This window comes from Triturus cristatus, chromosome 10 (genome assembly GCF_964204655.1).
Source record: "Triturus cristatus chromosome 10, aTriCri1.1, whole genome shotgun sequence".
Classification (NCBI taxonomy): Eukaryota; Metazoa; Chordata; class Amphibia; order Caudata; family Salamandridae; genus Triturus; species Triturus cristatus.
Window position 1 is genome coordinate 426,620,767 of NC_140593.1, and position 23,968 is coordinate 426,644,734.

At 46.0% G+C, this 23,968-nt stretch overlaps 1 protein-coding gene across 1 annotated transcript in view; it reads left to right on the plus strand.

Annotated features, from left to right (window-relative positions):
* Nucleotides 1-21,343, plus strand: part of RAB18 (RAB18, member RAS oncogene family) — a 123,276-nt gene extending 101,933 nt beyond the window's left edge. Inside the window, exons 5-7 of the mRNA XM_085631766.1 lie at nt 18,559-18,677; nt 18,762-18,828; nt 19,880-21,343. Coding sequence (XP_085487892.1) covers nt 18,559-18,677; nt 18,762-18,828; nt 19,880-20,058 — 365 coding nt within the window. The 3' untranslated portion in view covers nt 20,059-21,343. The remainder of the gene's footprint in view (nt 1-18,558; nt 18,678-18,761; nt 18,829-19,879) is intronic.
* The last annotated feature ends 2,625 nt before the right edge of the window (nt 21,344-23,968 follow it).

The following is a 23,968-nucleotide window of genomic DNA, read 5'->3' on the forward strand; positions in this document are numbered from 1 at the left end:
CTCTTGCTTACTTAGTCTGTCTCAGAGATATACACAGAATAAACAGGCTGGGCGTTTTCAATAAGTATTATTGAACAGTTGTTATTCTGGTGTAAAATAGATGAGCTGCAACAACCGTTAGTATAAGATATAAATGATTAGCAGTACTAAAAAGGTAAAGGGATGGTATAGCTCTACCATCTTACAATGATCATGAATACATACGAGTATATAAAACACATGACAAAAAGATGCATACTCCTACGATGCTTCCCTAACTAGATGTACCTAAATGTACCTAGCAAGTGTATAGGTGTTAACCCAAGAATCTCTCTAGGATTTATTCAACCACATTACCTGAAGTGAGAGACTATGGGACCCTGTCCTGGACACCCCGCGAGGGATGTTAAACCACTGCGAGCTGGAGTGTCTGCATGCAGGAACCTCAGCGTCTCTGGTAAGTGTGTCAGCAGGGAAGTATCGGTCTCCTCTGCCTATCGTAGAAAGATGTGATGTGTGTGTGTGTGTATATATACCCATAGGTCTCCCCCAGGGGTCCTACCTCGCTGTATTACTGTGTCGGCCTAAGGATGACGTCGGGCATGAACTTTATACATAGATATTATACAGGAGATGGTCATCCTGCTCTGCTTCCAAGAATCCTCCTGCATAATGTATGAGATCTCGAACTAGGGAAAACCCGTGTCGTATCAAGGTAAAAGGTCGTCCCTCTAAACCGTGCCAAGTGTAATGTAGGGCAGAATATAGGTGATGGGTAACCAAGTTACTGGGGCCTATATTATGGTACCTATATGGAATATAACATAGGCCCTCAGGACAAAATTCCTGCCTCCCCATAAAGCTCATTTGACCTCTGGTACTAACTACTAAGAGTTTTGCATCGGAGGGTCTGAGTGTCCTAGGAGGAGTGTCCCAGACAAATTTCTCATGAAGTAAGGACCAATCCTAAATTCAATCCTCCTTGCTACTGGAAGCCAATGCAGCTTGATCAAGACCTCTGATACTGATTGATTTTTTGGAATTCCTGCAAGAAGCCAAGCAGAAGCATTCTGCATCATCTAGAGTTTTAGGAGGGATTTTTTCGGGATGCCAATGAAAAGGGTTTTTTCATAATACAGTTTAGCTAGGACTAAGGTAGAAACTACCATTTTTTGACGGTCCAAAGGGATAAACGGACACATCTTTCCGATTATTATTGAAGTGGAGAATACTGATGAGGCAAGATCACTGACCTGATCTTCAAAATTATGTTTATCATCAAAGAGGATTCCTAAATCTCTCGCTTTCTGCACTGGTGTGGGTTGAACCCGCATATCCTGTGGTCGCCAGCTTGGTGACCAGAAGGAGTTATCTTTACCAAAAGGAACAACCTCAGTCTTTCCAGCATGAAGATTGGGCAAGAGTCTCCTCCTGATGGCTTGATATGGATACCACAATTTGGATGTCATAGGTGTATGATACCACAGAGAAACCCAGTGACTTCATTAGTCTTGCCAGTGGAGTAACTGATTAAAAAGTGTAGGGCTTAATGAAGAGCCCTGGTGTACCCCACATGGCAGGCAAAATTGTTCAGAGATGAAATCGCCCATTGCCACATGGTTCAGTCTGTCTGTTAGAAAGATGTTATCAGCCTAAGCGCAAGGCCTCCTATTCCTAGCTCAGCAAGTCGGTCGATTGAGATGTTATGATTGACTGTGTCAAAGGCCGCTTAAAGATCTAGTAAAATCAAAGCGACCCGACCTCCATCAAGAATAGACCTCAGTTCTTCCAATGGAGCTCCCAGTGCTGTCTCTGTACTGTTCCTTTCTAAAACCATATAGAGCCCCATCTTGAAATGGGCCTATAACTGCTAGGCTCGTGAAAGGCAAGGTCATTTTCTTTTTTTAGCAAAGGTAGAATGGAGGCTGTTAGACCTGTCAGCCCTTTGGCAGTTCCCTCCTTACTTTATTATTTTTGTCCCTTTCCCCCTTCTCATTTTTTCTGTCTACCTAACCTTTTTGGTGCTGATGTAGAGGTTCTGGGTGTCTTTTCCACTTCACATGTGGGAAAGGCGCAAGGTGCTTCCCTGAGGTAGATAGCTGAGAAAGGTAGGATTCACAAAATGGTGGCTCCAACTGTCACCTCAGCACCTGGACCATGACTGCTATGGGAGGTTCCAGAACCTTCTGGATCTCTCTGGCAAGTCAGGTCCAAGGTGATAAATAGAGGTGACAGGAGGGCGGCCATTTTAGAGGAGAAGAGGCTGCAGGCTAGTCAGGAGTAAGGCACGTGAGTGGGGAGGTGGCTGCGCTGGACAAGGAGTGGACAGATCTCAGGATTTGCCAGGGTATCTTTATCAGTGACATCACCCTCAACCACCTGACCGATCCCTGAGCGCAGCCGTGCTTTTGGAGAACCCCGTCCCAGAGAAGGTCTGAAGGTAGTGGAACCCCTGATTCACCGGACCTGGGAGTGAGCTAACGCCAGGGGCCGCCTACTCCCCAAATCCATTGTTACCTGGGATTGCAGGACTGGCTGGGTGTTGCCACCCCCCTTTGACAGATAGAAGAGGTGCTCGTGCCAAGCCCTAAGAGTCTACCTGACCTCTGTCACCGTTCCAGTGTGGGATCCGGCACCCGCTAAGCCCCCCCCCTTTCAGGACCCGTCTTGAAACCCTGGCCGCCACCTTCTTCCCCCCCAAGGTTGTGAAGTTTACCTGGTGCCCGACGGCAGGAGCCGCTGTCGCTGTGGAGCCTGAGGGAGGGATTGGCCCCAGAGGTGTGTCAGGCGAGGGAGCGTCGCGTCCATGCCCGTGAGGAGATCAACTCTCCGGAAGTGCGGGAAGTGAGGCGGGGAGGCTGCCCTCATCACGTGTGAAGGGCCTAGCGCCGCCCCACTGTTGCCGGACGTGATCGGAGGCCACACCCTGTGAGTCGCACTGAACCCGGGGACTGGTGGACGGGCCTTCCAGCAGTAGTGACGAGGAGGGGCGTGCCATCTGCGAGTGGAGAGTGCATTATAGTAATCCCTGGTGGGAGGTGTCCGGAGGGTGTGCGAAGACCCCCCCCCCCCTCCCCTGTAGGAAGGATTCCTGCATCCGGATCAGGCAGCAAGCCCCGTTCCCCGAAAGGAGGGAACGCTCGTACTGGCAGCGGTGCATCATCCTCAAGGAGGACTACAAGAGTACACAGTAAGCTGGGAAGTATGTTTGAAGGCTAAAGGGGGACCCAGTTGAACCGAGTGTTGTTCCGGGGGGAAACCGAGTGCTGGCTGTAAATACCGGCACCTCAGCCCAACCGAGGGTGCGACTGAGGTGATTGGATAACAGGTCGAGATCAGGTGCCAGCAAGAGCCTAGAGGTACTGCCAACTAGGCAGAGAATAGCACAACGTTAACGTAGCCTACAAGCGGACTACTTGAAGGAAACAAACTGGTTGCCAGCAGTTAATGAACCTCGCTGTCCAGAGAGACCCGTTGAGATCAGGGGATAGGCTGAATTGTGTAATGGGAGAGTGCTCTTCAGAGCGCCGTCTGTGAGGAGGTTAACAATTCCTTCAGAGCCAAGGCGCCGGGTGGGACCACCTAGAGGGGCTACTGATCTGTTGTAGTGGAGTTACTCCGAGGGGACTGTTACCGTAAATTAGAATGAAATGTTTACCCTGACATGTGTACAAAGGGGTTGTCTTGAAACGTACTGTAAATGTTTATTTTGAAAGTTAAAGAAAAGATTATCTAGGACAGGAACGTCCAGGTTTGGACTTAGACTATAGAGAGAAGTTCCTATGCAAATGAAATGAATTGGTTCCCATTGTATTGTTGAATTGAGAACTGAATCCTCATCAGAAAAGAAATGTTATAAAGCTTCAGTAACTCTTTACAAAGAAAATCGGAGTAGTGTTCTTTTTGAGTGATGTGGCGCAGGATTGCGAGCTGAGTGAGATGCAGGCCTGAAAAAGCCAAATGGAGTGTTGAGCCAAGTGACCTGAGCCAAGCTACCCCCTTAGACGTAGGTCTAACAAATTGGTGCTCAGCGGTGGGATTACTTATTCAGTGCTTGCATCCGCTTAGTGGCAATTTTGCGCGCATCACCACCTACACTGGATTGTTTTGACTGGAGTTTTCTCCAGATTGTTTTCTAATTGGAGGATTTTTTTGAAATTGTCCTGTGTATGTTCCCTGCTTGAGTAAAATTCCTGTGTTGGGGTCCCATTTGGTAGGATGGAATTCGAATTGGGTAGGCTGGAGGAGTACACAGCGGCCCAATTGAGGGAGTTCTGCCAGGAACGGGGGGTATTCTTTAAGCAGGGGGTGAAGAAGACAGAGCTCCAGGCAAGCTTAAGAGCCTGGGTTATGGCCCACCCTAGCGGGAAACGGGAAGAAGAACCAGAACTAGATCTCCTAGAAGAACCGGAAGTCCTTCTACCCCCTGGGAGCGGTAATATGGACGTTGGGTCCAGGGCCCCATCAAGAGTGGGAAGTAGCGCCTCAGGGGGGAGCCTGTCCTCTGCTGACCTAGTGGATCGGAGGGAAGAGAGACAGCTTAGAATGGATCTGGCCCGGTTGGAAAAGGAGAGGGAGGAGAGGAAGTTCCTCCACGAGCTTCAATTAAAAGAGTTAGAGCTCAAAGTCCTTCAACTTGGAACCCCCAGCAGTCCTAATGGTGGCAGCATACCGAGAGAAGTCTCGAGAGAGAGTCCAGGCCCTACCTGCCCAAAGACGTGGTTGCTAGCTATGGCATAGGGGATGATATTGTAAAATGGCTGGCTGCCTATGAGGTTTCTCTAAGAGCCCATGGGGTCCCTGAAGCCCAGTGGGGGGGTGGCCTGTATAGGTATATGCCTCCGGTGGGGAGGGATGCCTTGTTAGCGCTAGAACAGCCAGACCAGACCAGGTACCCCGTCATGAAGGTAGCCCTAGTAAGGAAATTCGGACTGACCCCTGAAAAATTCAGGCAGAGGTTCCGGGGTAGTCAGAAGTTGTCCACTCAGAATTGGGTGGACTTCTTGGACTATGCCCGGAAAGCCTTAGAGGGCTGGGTGCAAGGTAGTGAAGTCAAGGACTATGAGGGACTGTACAATTTAATCCTAAAGGAGCATCTCCTCGAGAAAAGTTTTCCAGAGCTGCGTCAGCTCCTAGTAGACAGCAAGCTCACTAATCCCAGGAAGCTTGCAGAGGAGGCGGATACCTGGGCGAGTACCCGGGTATCCTCAAAAGGGACTGGAGGGAATTTCCAAGGGGCTGGCCAGGGCGCCCCCCAGAAGAAAGGGGGGGAAGACAAAAAGAGGGAGTTCTCTAAAGGCCCCCAAAAGAGTTCACCAGGGAAGGGAGTAGGATTCCCTCCTAAGGTTGTTCCCCACAAACCCCTTTATCCTGACCGTGGTCAGCAGCCTAGGGTTGTCCGATGTTACGAGTGTGGTGAGGTTGGGCACTATAAGGGGGATGCCAAGTGTCCCAAGAGACCACACCCTCCCATTGGAGGAAAGACCCCTGGGGTGGCGAGTGTAGTGCTCGGGGAGGAGTTGCCCCTAGATAAGGGAGGTGAGTGGGCAGGGCTGACCCTAGTGTCCTTAGGGGATTGTGAGATGGTTCCTAAGACCCAGATGCCCTCGAATACTACTAAGTACAGGCAATGGGTCACCATCAATGCCCAGAGGGTGGAGGCTCTGAGGGACACAGGAGCCAGCATGACTATGGTAAGGAGTCAGCTGGTGTCCCCAGAGCAGGTGGTCCCCAATGTAGTCCACCCGGTTGTGATGGCTGACAACCGAGAGGGTCACTATCCGGTGGCCCAGGTTCCCTTTGAGTGGGGAGGGGTTGCGGGTCCTCTACGAGTTGCGATCAGCCCTGCCATGCCGGTCGACTGCCTGTTGGGGAAACGACCTTGAACACTCGGCGTGGAAGGCGGTTGAGTTCAGGGCCCACATGGAAATGTTGGGGACCCCTGAGTGGACGTGTGCCCACACTCGGTCCGTGACCACCCGAAGAGGGGACACACAGAGGTTGGAGCCTGGGACAAAGGCCCAACCAGCTGCCGGAAAGGGTAGACGGGGACGGGGAAAGCCTGCCCCGGCATCTGACCCTCCAAAGGTGGATGGGGCAACCAAGGTGGTCCCGGAGTCTACGGAGGGGGATGTAACGTCCTTGGAGGGCTTGCCTACCCCTGCAGATTGGCAGGTGGAGGGAGGACCTACTAGGGAAGAGTTTTGTCGGGCCCAGAAGGAGTGCCCTACCCTTGAGGGTTTACGGCGGCAGGCCGAAGCCCAGGCAGCGGGTAACGATTCGGGGAACTTCCACATATACTGGGAAGATGGACTCCTGTATAGCGAACCCAAGGCTCCGGTGCATGGTTCATCCCGGGCCTTGGTAGTTCCCCAGCGTTACCGAGCCTTCCTATTAGGACTGGCTCACGAAATACCCTTGGCGGGACACTTGGGACAAGACAAGACCTTTGCTCGACTTGTCCCTCATTTTTACTGGCCTCAGATGAGGATTGCGTCCGATACTTTTTGTAGGACGTGTGTAACCTGCCAAGCTAGTGGGAAAACAGGGGTGAAGCTGAAGGCTCCCCTGGAACCACTGCCTGTCGTTGGTACCCCCTTTGAAAGGGTGGGCATCGACATTGTCGGGCCATTGGATCCACCAACATCGGCCGGTCACAGGTTTATCCTGGTTCTGGTGGATCATGCCACACGGTACCCAGAGGCTATCCCTCTGAGGACCATTACTGCACCTGTGGTGGCACGGGCCCTTATGGGAATTTTTACCCGGATGGGATTCCCCAAGGAAGTGGTGTCGGACAGAGGTACCAACTTCATGTCGGCATACATGCGGGCTATGTGGAAAGAGTGTGGAGTTACCTACCGGTTCTCCACTCCTTATCACCCCCAGACTAATGGTTTGGTGGAAAGGTTTAACAAAACCTTAAAGGGCATGATCCGGAGTCTGCCCGAGAGCCTGCGGAGGAAATGGGACGTCCTCCTACCTTGTTTGCTGTTTTCGTACAGGGAGGTACCACAGAAGGGAGTGGGCTTCAGCCCCTTCGAATTGTTGTACGGGCACCCTGTGCGTGGACCCCTCAGCCTGGTGAAGGAAGGATGGGAAAAGACTCCCAGAAAACTTCCCCCGGATGTGGTGAGCTACATGCTGGCCTTTCGTAGCCAAATGGCTAGGTTGTGGAAGCAAGCTTCTGAAAACCTAGAAGCCAGCCAAACGGTCATGAAGGAATGGTATGACCGTAACGCTCACCCGGTGGAGCTGGAGCCTGGCCAGAAGGTGTGGGTGATGGAACCTGGAGAGCTTAGCGCCCTCCAGGATCGCTGGTCAGGTCCCTTTGAGGTGGTTGAGAAAAAGGGCAAGGTTACCTACGTGGTAGATCTTAAGACCCCCAGGCAGCCCCATCGGGTGCTCCATGTCAACCGCCTCAAGCCTCACCAAGAGAGACCCGAGGTCACGTTAATGATGGTGACTGATGGGTCAGAGGAAGAGGAAAGTGAACCTCTTCCTGATCTGTTTGCGTCCCGAGAGAAGGATGGATCGGTGGAGGGAGTGATCCTTTCACCGTCACTAACTCCTGAACAACGGAAGGACTGTCGCCAGGTACTGGAGCAGTTTGCTTCCTTGTTCTCCCTTATTCCGGGGGGGTACTCATCTGTGTACCCATGATGTGGACACAGGGGACAGCCCACCTGTGAAGTCCAAGTCCTACCGACTGTCGGATAAGGTGAAGGCTAGCATCCATGAGGAAGTTACCAAGATGCTAGAGCTAGGAGTAATTGAGCCTTCGAGTAGTCCCTGGTCCAGTCCGGTGGTACTGGTACCCAAAGCTGCCCCACCGGGCACTACCCCAGAACTCCGGTTCTGTGTGGATTACAGGGGACTGAATTCAGTGACAAAGACAGACGCTCACCCAATCCCGAGGGCGGATGAGCTCATTGACCGGTTGGGAGCTGCCCAATATCTCAGTACCTTTGACCTCACTTCCGGGTACTGGCAGATTTCCCTAACGGATGGAGCCAAGGAAAGGTCAGCCTTCTCCACACCCGAGGGTCACTACCAGTTCTGTGTGATGCCCTTCGGGCTCAAGAACGCCCCTGCTACGTTCCAGCGATTGGTGAACCAGGTCCTCTCTGGAATGGAAGCCTTTTCAGTTGCGTACCTGGATGACATTGCTGTCTTCAGCCGCAACTGGGAGGACCATCTGAGTCACCTTCAGGCCGTTCTTCAGGCGTTGCAGCAGGCAGGTCTGACGATCAAGGCCAGTAAGTGCCAGATCGGGCAGGGGTCGGTAGTGTACCTCGGTCACTTGGTGGGTCGGGGCAAGGTGCAACCCCTCCAGGCCAAGATCGAAACCATCATGGCCTGGGAACCCCCCAAGACACAGACAGAGGTTCGGGCCTTCTTGGGCCTCACTGGCTACTACCGACGCTTTGTCAAGGGATACGGTACCATCGTGGCCCCCTTGACTGAGCTCACTTCCAAAAAGCACCCTAGACGGGTGATCTGGACCGAGGGATGTCAACAAGCTTTTGACACCTTGAAAAAGGCCATGTGTGCGGCACCTGTTCTCAGGGCCCCTGACTTTGCCAAGGAGTTCATTGTCCAGACGGACGCGTCGGAGCACGGTATTGGAGCAGTGCTGTCGCAACTTAATGATGAGGGTCTAGACCAACCGGTGGTTTTCCCATCTAGGAGACTACTCCCCCGGGAACAGAGGTGGAGTGCAATTGAGAGGGAAGCTTTTGCGGTGGTGTGGGCTCTGAAGAAGCTGCGGCCATACCTGTTTGGCTCGCACTTCCTGGTTCAGACCGACCACCGGCCCCTCAGGTGGCTGATGCAGATGAGGGGCGAGAATCCCAAGCTGTTGAGGTGGTCCATTTCCCTACAGGGGATGGACTTTAGGGTGGAACATCGCCCAGGAGTGGACCACGCCAATGCTGACGGTCTCTCCAGGTATTTCCGCCTTAGTGAAGAGGACTCCCAAGGGGTTGGGTAGCTCTCCCCACTTTCAGCTGGTTGGGACGCGTGTTAGACCTGTCAGCCCTTTGGCAGTTCCCTCCTTACTTTATTATTTTTGTCCCTTTCCCCCTTCTCATTTTTTCTGTCTACCTAACCTTTTTGGTGCTGATGTAGAGGTTCTGGGTGTCTTTTCCACTTCACATGTGGGAAAGGCGCAAGGTGCTTCCCGGAGGTAGATAGCTGAGAAAGGTAGGATTCACAAAATGGTGGCTCCAACTGTCACCTCAGCACCTGGACCATGACTGCTATGGGAGGTTCCAGAACCTTCTGGATCTCTCTGGCAAGTCAGGTCCAAGGTGATAAATAGAGGTGACAGGAGGGCGGCCATTTTAGAGGAGAAGAGGCTGCAGGCTAGTCAGGAGTAAGGCACGTGAGTGGGGAGGTGGCTGCGCTGGACAAGGAGTGGACAGATCTCAGGATTTGCCAGGGTATCTTTATCAGTGACATCACCCTCAACCACCTGACCGATCCCTGAGCGCAGCCGTGCTTTTGGAGAACCCCGTCCCAGAGAAGGTCTGAAGGTAGTGGAACCCCTGATTCACCGGACCTGGGAGTGAGCTAACGCCAGGGGCCGCCTACTCCCCAAATCCATTGTTACCTGGGATTGCATGACTGGCTGGGTGTTGCCACCCCCCTTTGACAGATAGAAGAGGTGCTCGTGCCAAGCCCTAAGAGTCTACCTGACCTCTGTCACCGTTCCAGTGTGGGATCCGGCACCCGCTAAGCCCCCCCCCCTTTCAGGACCCGTCTTGAAACCCTGGCCGCCACCTTCTTCCCCCCCAAGGTTGTGAAGTTTACCTGGTGCCCGACGGCAGGAGCCGCTGTCGCTGTGGAGCCTGAGGGAGGGATTGGCCCCAGAGGTGTGTCAGGCGAGGGAGCGTCGCGTCCATGCCCGTGAGGAGATCAACTCTCCGGAAGTGCGGGAAGTGAGGCGGGGAGGCTGCCCTCATCACGTGTGAAGGGCCTAGCGCAGCCCCACTGTTGCCGGACGTGATCGGAGGCCACACCCTGTGAGTCGCACTGAACCCGGGGACTGGTGGACGGGCCTTCCAGCAGTAGTGACGAGGAGGGGCGTGCCATCTGCGAGTGGAGAGTGCATTATAGTAATCCCTGGTGGGAGGTGTCCGGATGGTGTGCGAAGACCCCCCCCCCCTCCCCTGTAGGAAGGATTCCTGCATCCGGATCAGGCAGCAAGCCCCGTTCCCCGAAAGGAGGGAACGCTCGTACTGGCAGCGGTGCATCATCCTCAAGGAGGACTACAAGAGTACACAGTAAGCTGGGAAGTATGTTTGAAGGCTAAAGGGGGACCCAGTTGAACCGAGTGTTGTTCCGGGGGGAAACCGAGTGCTGGCTGTAAATACCGGCACCTCAGCCCAACCGAGGGTGCGACTGAGGTGATTGGATAACAGGTCGAGATCAGGTGCCAGCAAGAGCCTAGAGGTACTGCCAACTAGGCAGAGAATAGCACAACGTTAACGTAGCCTACAAGCGGACTACTTGAAGGAAACAAACTGGTTGCCAGCAGTTAATGAACCTCGCTGTCCAGAGAGACCCGTTGAGATCAGGGGATAGGCTGAATTGTGTAATGGGAGAGTGCTCTTCAGAGCGCCGTCTGTGAGGAGGTTAACAATTCCTTCAGAGCCAAGGCGCCGGGTGGGACCACCTAGAGGGGCTACTGATCTGTTGTAGTGGAGTTACTCCGAGAGGACTGTTACCGTAAATTAGAATGAAATGTTTACCCTGACATGTGTACAAAGGGGTTGTCTTGAAACGTACTGTAAATGTTTATTTTGAAAGTTAAAGAAAAGATTATCTAGGACAGGAACGTCCAGGTTTGGACTTAGACTATAGAGAGAAGTTCCTATGCAAATGAAATGAATTGGTTCCCATTGTATTGTTGAATTGAGAACTGAATCCTCATCAGAAAAGAAATGTTATAAAGCTTCAGTAACTCTTTACAAAGAAAATCGGAGTAGTGTTCTTTTTGAGTGATGTGGCGCAGGATTGCGAGCTGAGTGAGATGCAGGCCTGAAAAAGCCAAATGGAGTGTTGAGCCAAGTGACCTGAGCCAAGCTACCCCCTTAGACGTAGGTCTAACAGAGGCGATCTTCCATTCAGAGGGTAAGTGTCCTGTATTGATGATTTCGTTGAAAATCTTGGTCAGTTGAGTGCCAAAGATCCCAGGAGCCATATGAACAACGTTTGGAGGGCATGGATCTAGTCGTGATCAATGTTCCCTCTAATTTTATTTCGCAGTGTGTGGCAGTGAATGGTCTCTGTGCACTGCAATCAAGCCCATGTGCATCAAAGACATGTGACAACTCACTAACCAAGCCAGTGTGCTACCAGAATCAGTGGTATTTGTCGAAAGTGAGATCACTCACCCTTTAACCCAAGATGACAGTACAGATAGTTAACTGATGATTTATTGAGTATTGTATTGCAATTACATTTTGTTAGACCTGTCAGCCCTTTGGGTGGTCCCTCCTCATCATTATTTATTTTGTCCCACTTTTGCCTCAAACCCTGTTGTAATTTTTCCTTTTTGGGAACCACCAGACTTTTTAGTGTTGATGCAGGGTCAGGGAGCCATTTTCCCTACCCCTGGAACTTCTGTCTGAGGGCCTGAGACACAAAATGGTGGCCACCCATTGTCACCTGTGACATCATCAGAACCCACTGGAGATTTCTAGAACCTTCCGTAACATTCTAGAACCCTGTGACAGTGGGAGGCAGTTTAGAATGTTGGGAGGCCATCTCAGAGTGGCAGTTGGCAACTGACTGGAGAAGAGAGAGGACAGAGATAGAAGGAGGTCGGAGTAAGGCAGCAGAGGTGGAAACCAGTGCTTGGAGTGGGGTCCAGAAACCCACCCTTGATGCTAGTCTCTACTGACCAAGCCCAGCCTAAAGCCCTGTGTGGGATCAGGATCAGAAGAACCATCTTAAAGGACTGAATATTTGGAACAGGCCTTAAAGAAGAAGAACAGCAAGCTCCTGACCTGTTCAGCAGTGTCCTCCTGGAGTCCTGACGTCGAGAAGCCTGGAGACCTGGGGCCGGAGGTAGAGAAGCGGCGCTGACAGAAATCAGACGTCGTACCCGGAGCCGCCAGAGGTCGAGTGAGGGCGCCGACGGAGGTTGTGGAGAGGCACCGGAGGTCGAGTAAGGAGTCACCCGAGGTCGAGTGAGGGCGCCGACAGAGGTCGTGGAGAGGTGCCGGAGGTCGAGTCGGGAGTCACCTGAGGTCGAGGTGAGGCGTCGACGGGGGAGTGAAGACCGCCCACCGGAGTCGCCGGAGACTGAGGTGAAGCGCGCCGGAGGTCGGGAGTGGAGATCGCACTCCGGAGTCGCCGGAGACTGAGGTGAAGCGCGCCGGAGGTCGGGAGTGGAGATCACACTCCGGAGACACCAGGAAGTGGGGAGTCCGAGTCCCTGCGACGCCGGAAGGCGACATCGAGCCGAGGCCGCCCCGCGACATCGAGTCGAGACCGCCCAGCGACATCGAGTCGAGACCGCCCAGCGACATCGAGTCGAGGCCGCCCAACGACATCGATCCGGAGCCGCCTCACGGCGTCGACACGGTGCCGAGCGGAGCCGATCATCTTGAAAAGGACAGTAAGTGGTAGAGGGGGCATCTGAGGCCCCGTGGAGCCCTAAAAGACCATTCTAGGGGCTAAAGGGGTGTTAGAACCAGCCTGGGAGTGCCAGGGGTGAACTGAGACTGGTACAGTGACCTCCATAAAGGGTTGTGTGGTTTGGTGGGCCAGATCTTTAGGTTACTTCTGTTCTGCCTCAGCTTAGGCCCCAGCCTTGATCAATCTAGGTGGGACACCCCCATGCCATCCAAGTGTCCTTAAGTTGTGTATGGGCAAAGTAAGACCAAGTGACCTCATGAAAATGCTTTGAACTGTAACTGTCATTGATTGTTTTACCTTATTTGAGGTGCTTAATTTATTGTCACCCACTAATTTATTCCTGCACTATATTTATTGTCTGACTGTATTTATTTGCCATCTGTATTTATTGCACATCTATTTATTCTTTGCGAAATGTTGACCTGAACCTATTTATGGAAATTCCAATGTAATATTATTTATTTGACCTGCTCTTTTAAAGGAAAATCGTATTGTATTTGTTATGAAACCTGCAACTAAGAGAAAATAAGATAAAGACATATATATTTTCAACTTGACTTTCATAATTTTTACGGTGTAGTGTCGTTTTTGGAACGGATGAACGCATGGTTATTGTGAGGGTGTGGCGTACGCTTCACACAGTGCCTGACCCCAGCCGCTCGAGCCAAGCTACCATTGTGCTGGGAATCTGGTGACTGCTAACCCGGTTGCCCGGTTTCCAACATAAAAATATAGTGCTTCTTAATCCTAACAAGGTATTGAAGTGCTTTATGCCAATCAGCACTTTGCTCAGGAGCCAAGCTAAGTGGTAAATGCAGTGGTTATTTTTGTAAAGAGTTTAGTCTAATTCTCTCAAGGAGACCATGCTATGTCTCCATGTCCACTCAAGTGTCTTTGAGGTGGATTAAAATTAGTATCCGTTAGGTATGATCCTTAGTAAGGATGGGTATAGGAGTTCATTCAAATGGTCGGTGCAATCAGTAGATGAGCTAGAGCACCCCTAATGTATTACTAGCTTGCACGGTCTGATTTACCAATAAGGACCAGTTTCAAGCTTTGAGATGAGGTGTGGGCAATTTGCACAAATACAGTAACGGATATTGAGGCAAACATGCACATGCCTCAGAGGGAAGACATGCAGAGGTTGGACAGCAAGGACAGGGTCATTCAAGGAAAAAAAGCAGAGGTGACAATTGGAAGTTTTAAGTTGTAAATCAAGGTCAAAATTTTCAGCAAGGGTTTTAAGCACAGAGTAGAAGTTTGACACACCATGCATTCAAAGATACCAAACGGTAAAAAGAATTTGCATGCGATATACTTCTTTAGTGGGAACTTTGGATAGGCCCTAGAACACAAGAAAGGGTGTTCCATGGGTTTTTACTGTGGTTGTTCCCATGCAACATCCTTGGAACTGACGCATTCCCAGATTTACAAGGTTTCATAAACCTGGGAATTAGTCAGATTACTGCGCCTCCCCAGGGGAGGCGTAAGGGAAACGAAAGAAGGAGAAATACCTTTATTTCTCCTCATTTTTTTTTTTTCTATGTGGGTTGTATTCTGCCCACACAGAAAGAGGAAAACACTTTTTATGATTGTTTTTGTTGCGGAAGGGGACCCTTTCTGCACAAAAACAATTACCCCTACAATGCAGACACCATGGCACAAGGGTGCCTACCTTGGCGCATGGCAGCCCATTGTGCGGCAGCGCAAGGGAAAAGGACAGGAATGTGCCTTGTCTTGTCCATAGAGTGCATTCCTGCCCGTTTCTTTGGACGCATGGCAGCGCAGCAGGAAGGCTTGCAGCGCTGCCATGCGTCAAAATATTGTAAATGAGGCCCATAGTTTTTAAACACGACCCACTAGTTAACTTAACAGGCTAGACAGTTGTGATGTAAACCCTGTAGGTGGCCAATATTGTTAAAGAGCTTCATTATAGTCTACTAAATCACACACAATAGGTTTTTGTACAACTGGTATTCTGAACTCACAAATTTGAAGGTGCTTTTGTATGCAACAATGAAGAAAAAAGGGGTTTTGGTGAAATAAAATATTTGCATAAGATCGCACAATTAAGCAGGGAAGCTATGATTTTAGCAGGTTTTACTTTGTTCAAACCAGCCACTAAATGTGCATCTGTTGGTCTTTACTATATTATGCTAATGGTTTGATTTTTACCACATTGTGCATTTTTCTACTGCCTTAAGTTTTTCTTGCAGCATACTTCTTGGAAAGATGCTTTCTTAATAGTATTTAAATCGGCACACAAGATGGCTATGATTCAAACCATGGGAATCCATGAACCTTGCACTTTTTTCATTATGAGGTATTCAGCAGGACTCAACCAAGGTTTTGTCCCATAGTATTCTTATTGTAGTGTTCAACTATTTTGCTTCCCTCATTCTTTCATGATTGTTCCTCTCCAGCTGAAACATATTTATAGGTCGTAGGTATGAGACTTTATTTTTTTATTTGTAGCTCAATTGCTTGAAGGTCATTTGGATACAGAAATGTGTATTTGTGAACTATGGGCATGTTTGAATAGGTTTAGCCCCTTTGTAGCAGACCCTTGTATAGTTCAAAGCAGTCTCTTGGATAGTTTGCTATCCAAAAGCAAACCAGTTCTTATTAGGTAGAATAAAAGTTGATTTCTCCCATCGCAAAGCTGCTACTACTACCTTGTTGATACCAGCTAGTTATTGAGTAATTTTCTACAGCATGTGCTGTAGATTTACACATTTTCATCTTGTGTTGGGTTCAGAATATTGCAACTTATGTTTCTTTAGAAGTTTTCAGTTTTGGTTTAAAGATGTGTATCACATGACGTGTGCCCACATTTTCTAAAATCCACAATGCAGAAAGAGACTGATCCCACATCATATTAAATGTTATCATTGGGTTAGTAGTTATGAGTGCCTGGTCAAAACACTGCACAAACAGGGTGAAACTGTACACCGAAGGCCGGAAAACAGGAGAAGTAGTAGCTGGGGAGCTGCATCTTTTTAAACACGGCCTTCCATATCTTCTATTAGCCTTTAACCTGAGCCACCAGATCACATAAGAATGTATTGTATTGTATTGCACACTTGTATAGCGCAGACTGTCACCCTACGGGTATCCTGGCGCTTTGACCTAGACATATGGAATCAACCGAAACGGGCCTTGTTATTAGCGGGGAGCATTATTCTCATTCCTGGGAAATAGCCAGGTCTTCAAACTCTTTCTGAAACATAGCAAAGAGTTAGCTTGTCTGATGCTCTGAGGTAGCTCATTCCAGAGGCGTGATGCTGCTGTGCCGAAGGCCCTGCCTCCCATCCTGGATTTCTTGAATCTGGTAGTTGTTACCAGATTTACGCTGGAAGAGCGAAGATGTCTAGTAGGCTTGTACCAGGTAAATCTCTCTTGCATGGATAGAGGGCCCGTACTAGGCAATGCTCTATATACAATGCATAGAGATTTAAAGAATGCCTCTAAATGTTGGGGTGGGGACAGGTTGTGGAGGCATGGAGTTGTACATGGAAAATACACCTTTACGTTTTCCCAATGTGTAATACCTGCTATCCCTGGGAAGACCATCACACGGTATGTAACGTGTTTACCAAGGCACCAGGCCAAACACAAATGTAAGGTATGCAGAGCCTTTCAACGTAAAAAAAGACATCTCGACTTCCAATGGAAATGTGCATGGTGCATCATGATGTGATTGCTCCCAAGGCACTCTGAGCCACCTCAAGGACTTTTTGAAGAAGACATTGAAATGGGTGGGGAGAAATTAAATCGAGCCGTCCATATGTAATGGATGTGGTCAAAGAGGTTTGAAGAAAGATGCTCTTTCGAGAACCTGAGGACTCAAGAGAATATATACCTAGGAACACCTAGTTTGTAAAGCACGGAGTTATCTCTTAAGAATGCACGCAAGACAAACCGTTCCAACACCATACAGCAAGGCTTTCACAGTCCTACCAAATTTGCAATGACATAAAGGCAGTAGTTTTAGGTATTGGGAAAAAGGGGGTGGTGATGGACAGAGTTTCTGAATGATGCAGAATACTCTTACCAAGTCAAGAGATCATGGTTTTAATCCATCACCGTTTTTTAGCTCACTGCACCATCCCAGCTCAGAACCTGGCTACATGCAAATTAGTCTGTACCTGTCCCAGTGCATGATGGGAACAGGGCAAACCAAACTACCAAGCCAATTCTTATACTGGGAAGGAAACAAGCTTCCGGGGACCGGTTTCTGGCATCACAGCCTTCGTCGGCCCGGCTTGCCTGAATCCTGATGGTGCAATGAGCAAGGGACTCACGTATGAGTATACCCTCCCACACTGAGTGTGGTTAAAAACGATTTGGGAAAAAGGGGGTGGTGATGGACAGAGTTTCTGAATGATGCAGAATACTCTTACCAAGTCAAGAGATCATGGTTTTAATCCATCACCGTTTTTTAGCTCACTGCACCATCCCAGCTTGACTTGGTAAGAGTATTCTGCATCATTTCAGAAACTCTGTCCATCACCACCCCCTTTTTCCCAAGTAGTTTTAGGTAAACCGCAATGATTTCTGCCTAAGGGGGTACCAGTTTTCTACATTAAGCAGTCCATTTACTTGGCAACACTTTCAGTCCGCTGAATGATTTCCCTATATGCACTAATTTTATGAAAACTCTAATGTACTACATAGTTCATACTTCGCCTGTTTGAAAATCAAACTACTTTTTGTATTCGTGCAGCCACATCGAGACGATTTAAAAAGGAATGATTGCTATATGGATTTTTAAGTGAATTCAGATGTGTTATGTATAAGCACAGCCAACACTTCAAGCTTCGTCACACAATCACTCCACTCCAAAAACAAAATAAATAAATGCAACACTGGCGTCTAGGAAAACCTTTTTTTTACTGACATTGCAGAGATGCAACAAGGACATCGGTCCACACATTCACAAAACACTACCATGTAATTGTTAGTCCAATCAGTGAGTTACAAAAATGTTATTTGCTTTATCTTCTTGTACTTTGTTCATGCAACTGCTTTAGGAGGAGGGAGTACTGCTTCTTTGCACATCATTTTAATCTGCAATATATATGCTGAAAACAGAAAAATTAGCTACGAGTAGCAATCAAATTGGAGCTTGATGTGTTGTATATTCACATACGGTCCTCCCACCTCCCCAGGTGTGTTAAGGTAGCAGAATTCAAAGTTATAAAACGTTCATGTTTTTGTTGTTTTTTTTAAGGAAACATTAGCTCTTGTATAAACTGGAAAGCATATGTGCGTAATCTGAGGTAAAGTATTTGTCCCTTTGCATTGTGGGTTTTGGGGGACATGAGTCATTTGATTCGAACCTCAAAGCAAAATCAAAGACTTCTAAAGAAAAATAAATTGCAATATTCCTGACCCAACTAGCTGAATCTATAACGTAGCAAGCTGGAAAAAATTATTACAGATAAGCTACATTTTCTATTGCTGTCTCCATTATCAGGTTAAAAAAAATCCTGTTTGTTTCTGATTAGTGACATGCAATGTTGTAGGAAAACCGAGGGGAAATACCATCTGTTATTCAAAAGTTAGAGTTGATAGAACATAACGTTTACTTCAATTATCTGTTCATAAATAATGTTCAGTAATTTTTGAGCGATTGTCCAGGGGCGAGTGGACTCTGAAGGTACTGTGGTTATAGGTATTCGCATTGGTATAGAAGGAAAGCAGTTTTCATTGCCTAAACAATTATTGGTAAGACCTCTGACACAGTGCATCTTTTACAGGCAACAAGCCAGTGTTCTCTGTGATAAGATGACAAACGGATTAATTTTATTTCTGTTTAAAAAAAAAAATGTTGCATTTTCATTCCGATATTTGTATTTTATAAACCCAGCTTGCTACTTGTAGGATTGTTTTTAAATGAAAGATTTGTGTTCTTGTTTCTTGTTTTAGTTTATGATGTTGCAAGAAGAGACACATTTATTAAATTAGACAATTGGTTAAATGAATTGGAAACCTACTGCACAAGGAATGATATTGTGAAAATGCTTGTTGCTAACAAAATTGATAAGGTAAGAAACCTGTTCATTGGTAAATGTTTTATGTCCTCCTATCCAAAAGTTAAAAACTAACATTGATTTGTTTTTCTACCCAAGGAAAATAGAGAAGTAGACAGAAATGAAGGTCTGAAATTTGCTAGAAAGCATTCCATGCTGTTTATAGGTATGTTTTAAAATGTCTTTCGTAAACCCATTTTGCCAGTAATTTTAAAATGAAATTTCTTTTGGAATAGTTTGCAGTGGAGAGCTACCTGTCTTATAGAAATCATCCAGCAACCTACTTCTAATGTATTAATCCGCTAATTTGCTGTATTTTTTAAAAGAAGCTTTCTATCTAATGGTTAACCAGAGGTATGTTTTGCTACCCTCCATCACCTTACTGACTGATAAAGTAAATAGTTGTTTGTATTCTTGGCTATATGTAATTCTTAGAAATATGTTTACCATGTTAGAAATACACCAGAGTTTTTCTGAGAGAGCAAAACAATTAAACGCACATTATTGATCCAGCCCAAACTCTATATAAGATATCCAATAATTTATTCACTTGTTTTTTCAAACTTAATTAAGAAAAAAGATGTTTCAGAAAATACATTTTATCAAATTTCTAATACAACATTAAAAAGAGCATGTATTCCATCATCCAATTCATGATCTATCAGTTGAGAATCGCAAAAAACAGCTTTTGAAGTTCGATGTTTGCAGCCAATGTGTTTCGTATGTGTCCCTGCTTCAAGGTCATTAATCTCAATCTGGGCCCCTGCCTACTGTTTTTGCTTCATGTTCCAGGAATGGTGCAAAACCTCTCGATAAACTGGACTGTTTCCTAGTCCTTCTATGGTGTCCTTTTTCTTTCCTTTTGTATGTTTGTTCCTGACTAAAGCATACGGAGACTTATTTTGAATACTCTGATTCCAATAGAAGCCATAAGGTGGGATTTGGATCTGTGGAAACCATTTGAAATCATTTGAAAACCCCCTGCTCTTCACTATATGTTTGATGATGAAACCTATTGGGGTAGCCATGAAAAAAATAAACTGAAAGCTTAGCTCGTCAGTTTTTGATAGGTGAAATTCAAGGTCCATCAGTGTTTATAAGAAACAGTACTGTATTGGTTGAATTAACTGTGTTTATTCAGGATAACAGACTTAATGATCAGAGAATTTTTTGCGAGGATCTCAAACTTTAATATGAATTGTTTTGCCTTACTTTAGAGGCCAGTGCCAAAACGTGTGATGGTGTTCAGTGTGCCTTTGAGGAACTTGTGGAAAAGATCATTCAGACTCCTGGATTGTGGGAAAGTGAATCTCAGTCTAAAGGAGTAAGATTATCAAACCAAGAAGGAGGAACAGGAGGAGGTGGAGCATGCAGTGGATATTGTTCCTTGTTGTAAAGTTCTAAAGTGCTTTCCTTCATATGTAATAATCTAGTCACGTTTCTTTCTGTACATACATTCATTAAATGATTATTTTAGGGACCTTATGGTTGTTTCGTATCATGGTAGACAACTTTTTTGGTAACAAACTGACGTTTAGCTGAAAATGTTCTGTTACTGTATGCATGATACATTTTCAATTTTCAGGTTTCTTTCAAAGTGACATCAACCAATTGGACAACAAGAATTGCACAAATCCTAGCATCAGTTATCCATCATGTATTACCATGTTTGTATCAATCACATATATCTGTTGCAGTTTATGTGGTTTGTCTTTTCTTCTTTGTATATGATATTGATAGCCCCTTGTTATACTTCATTGCAAGCTTGATTAGAATGCAGAAACCCAGCAATAGCAAGGTGCTATACGAAACAAATGCTTTTCCTTTCAGGCATAAGAAAATCAGCATGATTGTGCAGCACTTTGAAACGATTTGTTATTACAGTAATTGTTTGCAATGCATCGGTTTATGGAGTCATGTGTTCTACGCTTTCGGCTCAGACTTTGAAGACCATCTTCTGGTTTATCAACTACAAGTAATTGTAGAATTGGGATGATGGGTCCAGTTGTTTTGTGAGGTAGAGCATTATTGAACTAGACTTCGTCAGACACGAATACGTTATAGATGTTTAAAAAGAGCAACAATGTATATAGCTAATGCAGGGTTCACATTTGCAAACAACGTAATGTTTTATGAAAATAATACACTAAAATGTACAACGGCAACACTAGAATGCCATGCTTGGAAACGTTTCTTTTAATCATTGCTTCAGAAGAAGACAAAGTTTTAATGGAAGGTTTTTAATCCTGAGCACAATTGATTGTGCTCCCTTTATGGACTTGCTCAAGAAGCAACCTTCTTCAAAACTTGTTCTAGAAGAAATATATGTAACTTTTGTTAAACAAGATTGTAAATCAGTTAAATTTTAAAGGCCATCTAGTTTTCCATCTTTCTGTTGGGTACTCTGAAAACCCAAATTTACAGGCATAAAGGTTTGTACCGTGATTCTGTTTCTGTGCTGGAATAATAATACTGTACTGAGAATCATTTTCAGTTTCCTATATTGACATTAAAAAGGCCTAACAAACTTGTTAGGAATACATCCCTCATAAAAGCATTTAATTCCTAATTCTCATTGCAAAATATCACTTGTATATCACTTTATTTGCTGTATAACTAAAGTCAAGTGGTTTGTTTCAGAATATTTACTTGTATAGTAAATAAACATTTTTTTCACAGAATTAATTTTGTATCCTTATTTCAGAGGTCTTAAATTGCTTGATAAGTTAGTTAATGAGCAAAGGTGTACTGGTCGAGGGCCAAATTGGTATATATCATGTTTAACAGTGTGATAAGTATCTCGGACATCTGGAAAGTAAGTGTATGAATGCCATAGTTCAAATGAATGTATTTCTAGGTTGTATTTACATATCATCTGAAGAACAGGTTCACAGGTTTTAGTTGTTTGTCAAAGAATAAAATTGTGTTTTGAACTTAGTATTGGCAAAGCAAAGTTGCTTTTATTTCTTTTCATGCATGCTAACTTCTGGTATTTTGTTTTGTCATCGTCATAAGTACTGAAAACTTGATTGTTGAATCAAGTTTGCCTTGTAATTTCTGTTTGTGCCCATTTTTCATTAAAGTACTAAATACCTAAAATATCCTATACAAATTATATATTACCCATCTGCTTTGTAGTGTAGACTTCTTTTATTTGAATAATCTGGTGTATTTTTCCATGGTTTACACGCTACTAATTCTCAGTTAAGGATCAGGATCCTGTGGGGAAAAGTGTATCCTTTGTTTTAACCTTTGAATTATCATGGTAACTGTTCTACTGTTGTACTTTCCCCATTCCCAACTGTTTTTATAATCCACTGCGAAAGTGGTAACGACTGTTGCAAAGCATACTGTGACTCCAGAACCTTTTAAGGGGATCTGCTACAAGACTGTGTCTTCCTGACCTCCCTTGAGTTTTGATTGTTGTAGTCTTATTTACCCTTTTTAATATATTATGGACAATAACTCAAACCTTTTGGTGATGCTATATTTTTTCATTTTAGTTTTATTTACATCATCGAAGAACCTTATTTCGATCACTGTGGATCCTAAAAGTATAAACAAACAGGATAACCAACCTTGAGCACATACATAAAAATACAATTATAAATGACAATAAATATAGCTATAAAAATATACAAAAAACCTCCATAAAAATGTGACTTAAAAAAAGTGTAAAACCACAGATTTGGTGAGCACGAGGCCACTAACTATAGTGCATAAGAAAGACCACGGCAGAAATTGAGGCCTACAGCAATATTGCACATCTAACCACAATGCATCATAGGCTTTGTATAATTCATTTCACTGCAGTAGTCTAAATGTTTCCTGGTATTCCCTGCTACCCATTACCCATGTTTTTACAAAGGGGAACAATCCATTGTGCAAACAGTTTGTAAAGGGGGCAGAAAAAGAAAACTTGAATAAGGGATTTGGGCCGCCATTTGCCGGTAAATGATTTTACTGGTAGAGTTCCATACCTAAATTGAAGGTAGAGTTTCCTAGCTACTGGAGGAACATTTAGTTGTTTTATGTACATTCTTTTGATAAATAATCAGTTTGCGATTGATAGAAAATGGACATGTGACCTGCGCTTAAACTCAAGGTTCCTGTTTAAGCAGCATGTACTACGCAGTATGTACTCCTTTAGGAAGACCTAGTGATTTCCTGGAGTGGGTCCCTAAATCATATGAAAATTTAAAGTTGGCCAGAACCGACAGTCAAAGACTTTACTTAAGCGATGTGTTTATAACTCTAGAATGCAGAGTCTGTATTTTTTTTTTGGGGTGAGTTTTATATAGCACGAACTAGACCCGAGGCATCGGGTATCGGAGCACTTCACATGAGCACCAGTTTCGTTACTTGAGGACACATTCATTTTTGTTAGGCACGGGGAGATTAAGTGATTTGCCCAGAATCACAGGATTTTCACCGTTGTTGCCGAGACTCGAACCCGGTTCCCCAGCTTCGAGGTCGACCGCTCTAGCCATAAGGCTACATCTCTCCCCAGAGAGTCCAATCCAACACATGGCCACATGATTATTGTCTGCTAAGGAAGTTTGTTGGAATGCTAAATGTGAGAAATTGGGTTGTTGGTTGACTGTGATGTGAGTTCTGGTCAAGCAACAGCCACAAGCCCTTGCAGGGTGAACCACAAAGAGTCACTAAATTAAGCTGTGCTTAACCCTGGGTAGCTTGCCACAAAAAGCAATCAGGCTTAACTTAAAGGCTGTGTGTAAAGTATTTATGCAGCACACAAACAGTAATATAGTGAAATTAAAACATAATAAAAATCCCACACCAATTTAAGAAAATCAGTCAATGCTAATAAATTATTTGATTCTCAATCGACAAAAATCCTATCATTAGAACCAGAGTTATGCATTGTTAAAGCTTTTAGTAACAATTAGTGCCTAAAAGAGCAAAGTGCCAACCGCGGACATCTAGTCACGCAAGACTGGGTCAAAGTTGAAAAATATGGCCGACCAGTATGGAGCACGGTTCGGATACAAGAAGTGGATTGGGCCCGGTCAGTGCTTAACTTTGGACTTAAAAGAATTTCTGATATTTTTTTTGGGAGAAGATAAGGTTCAGTGGGTTATGGGTCAGGAGGTGTCCAAGTAAAGTGTCGTCATCAGATAGCCGTGGCTTGAAGCCGCTGTGAAGATTTTGACATTCTGACTTAGTCTCTGAAATGGAAGTCCAGAATCTCTGGAGGGACGAGGCAGAATGCTGACGCACAAGACAGTTCCACAAGGCCGTATACTCCTGTGGCGAAGGACTGCTGAACGGGATGTGCTGCTGTG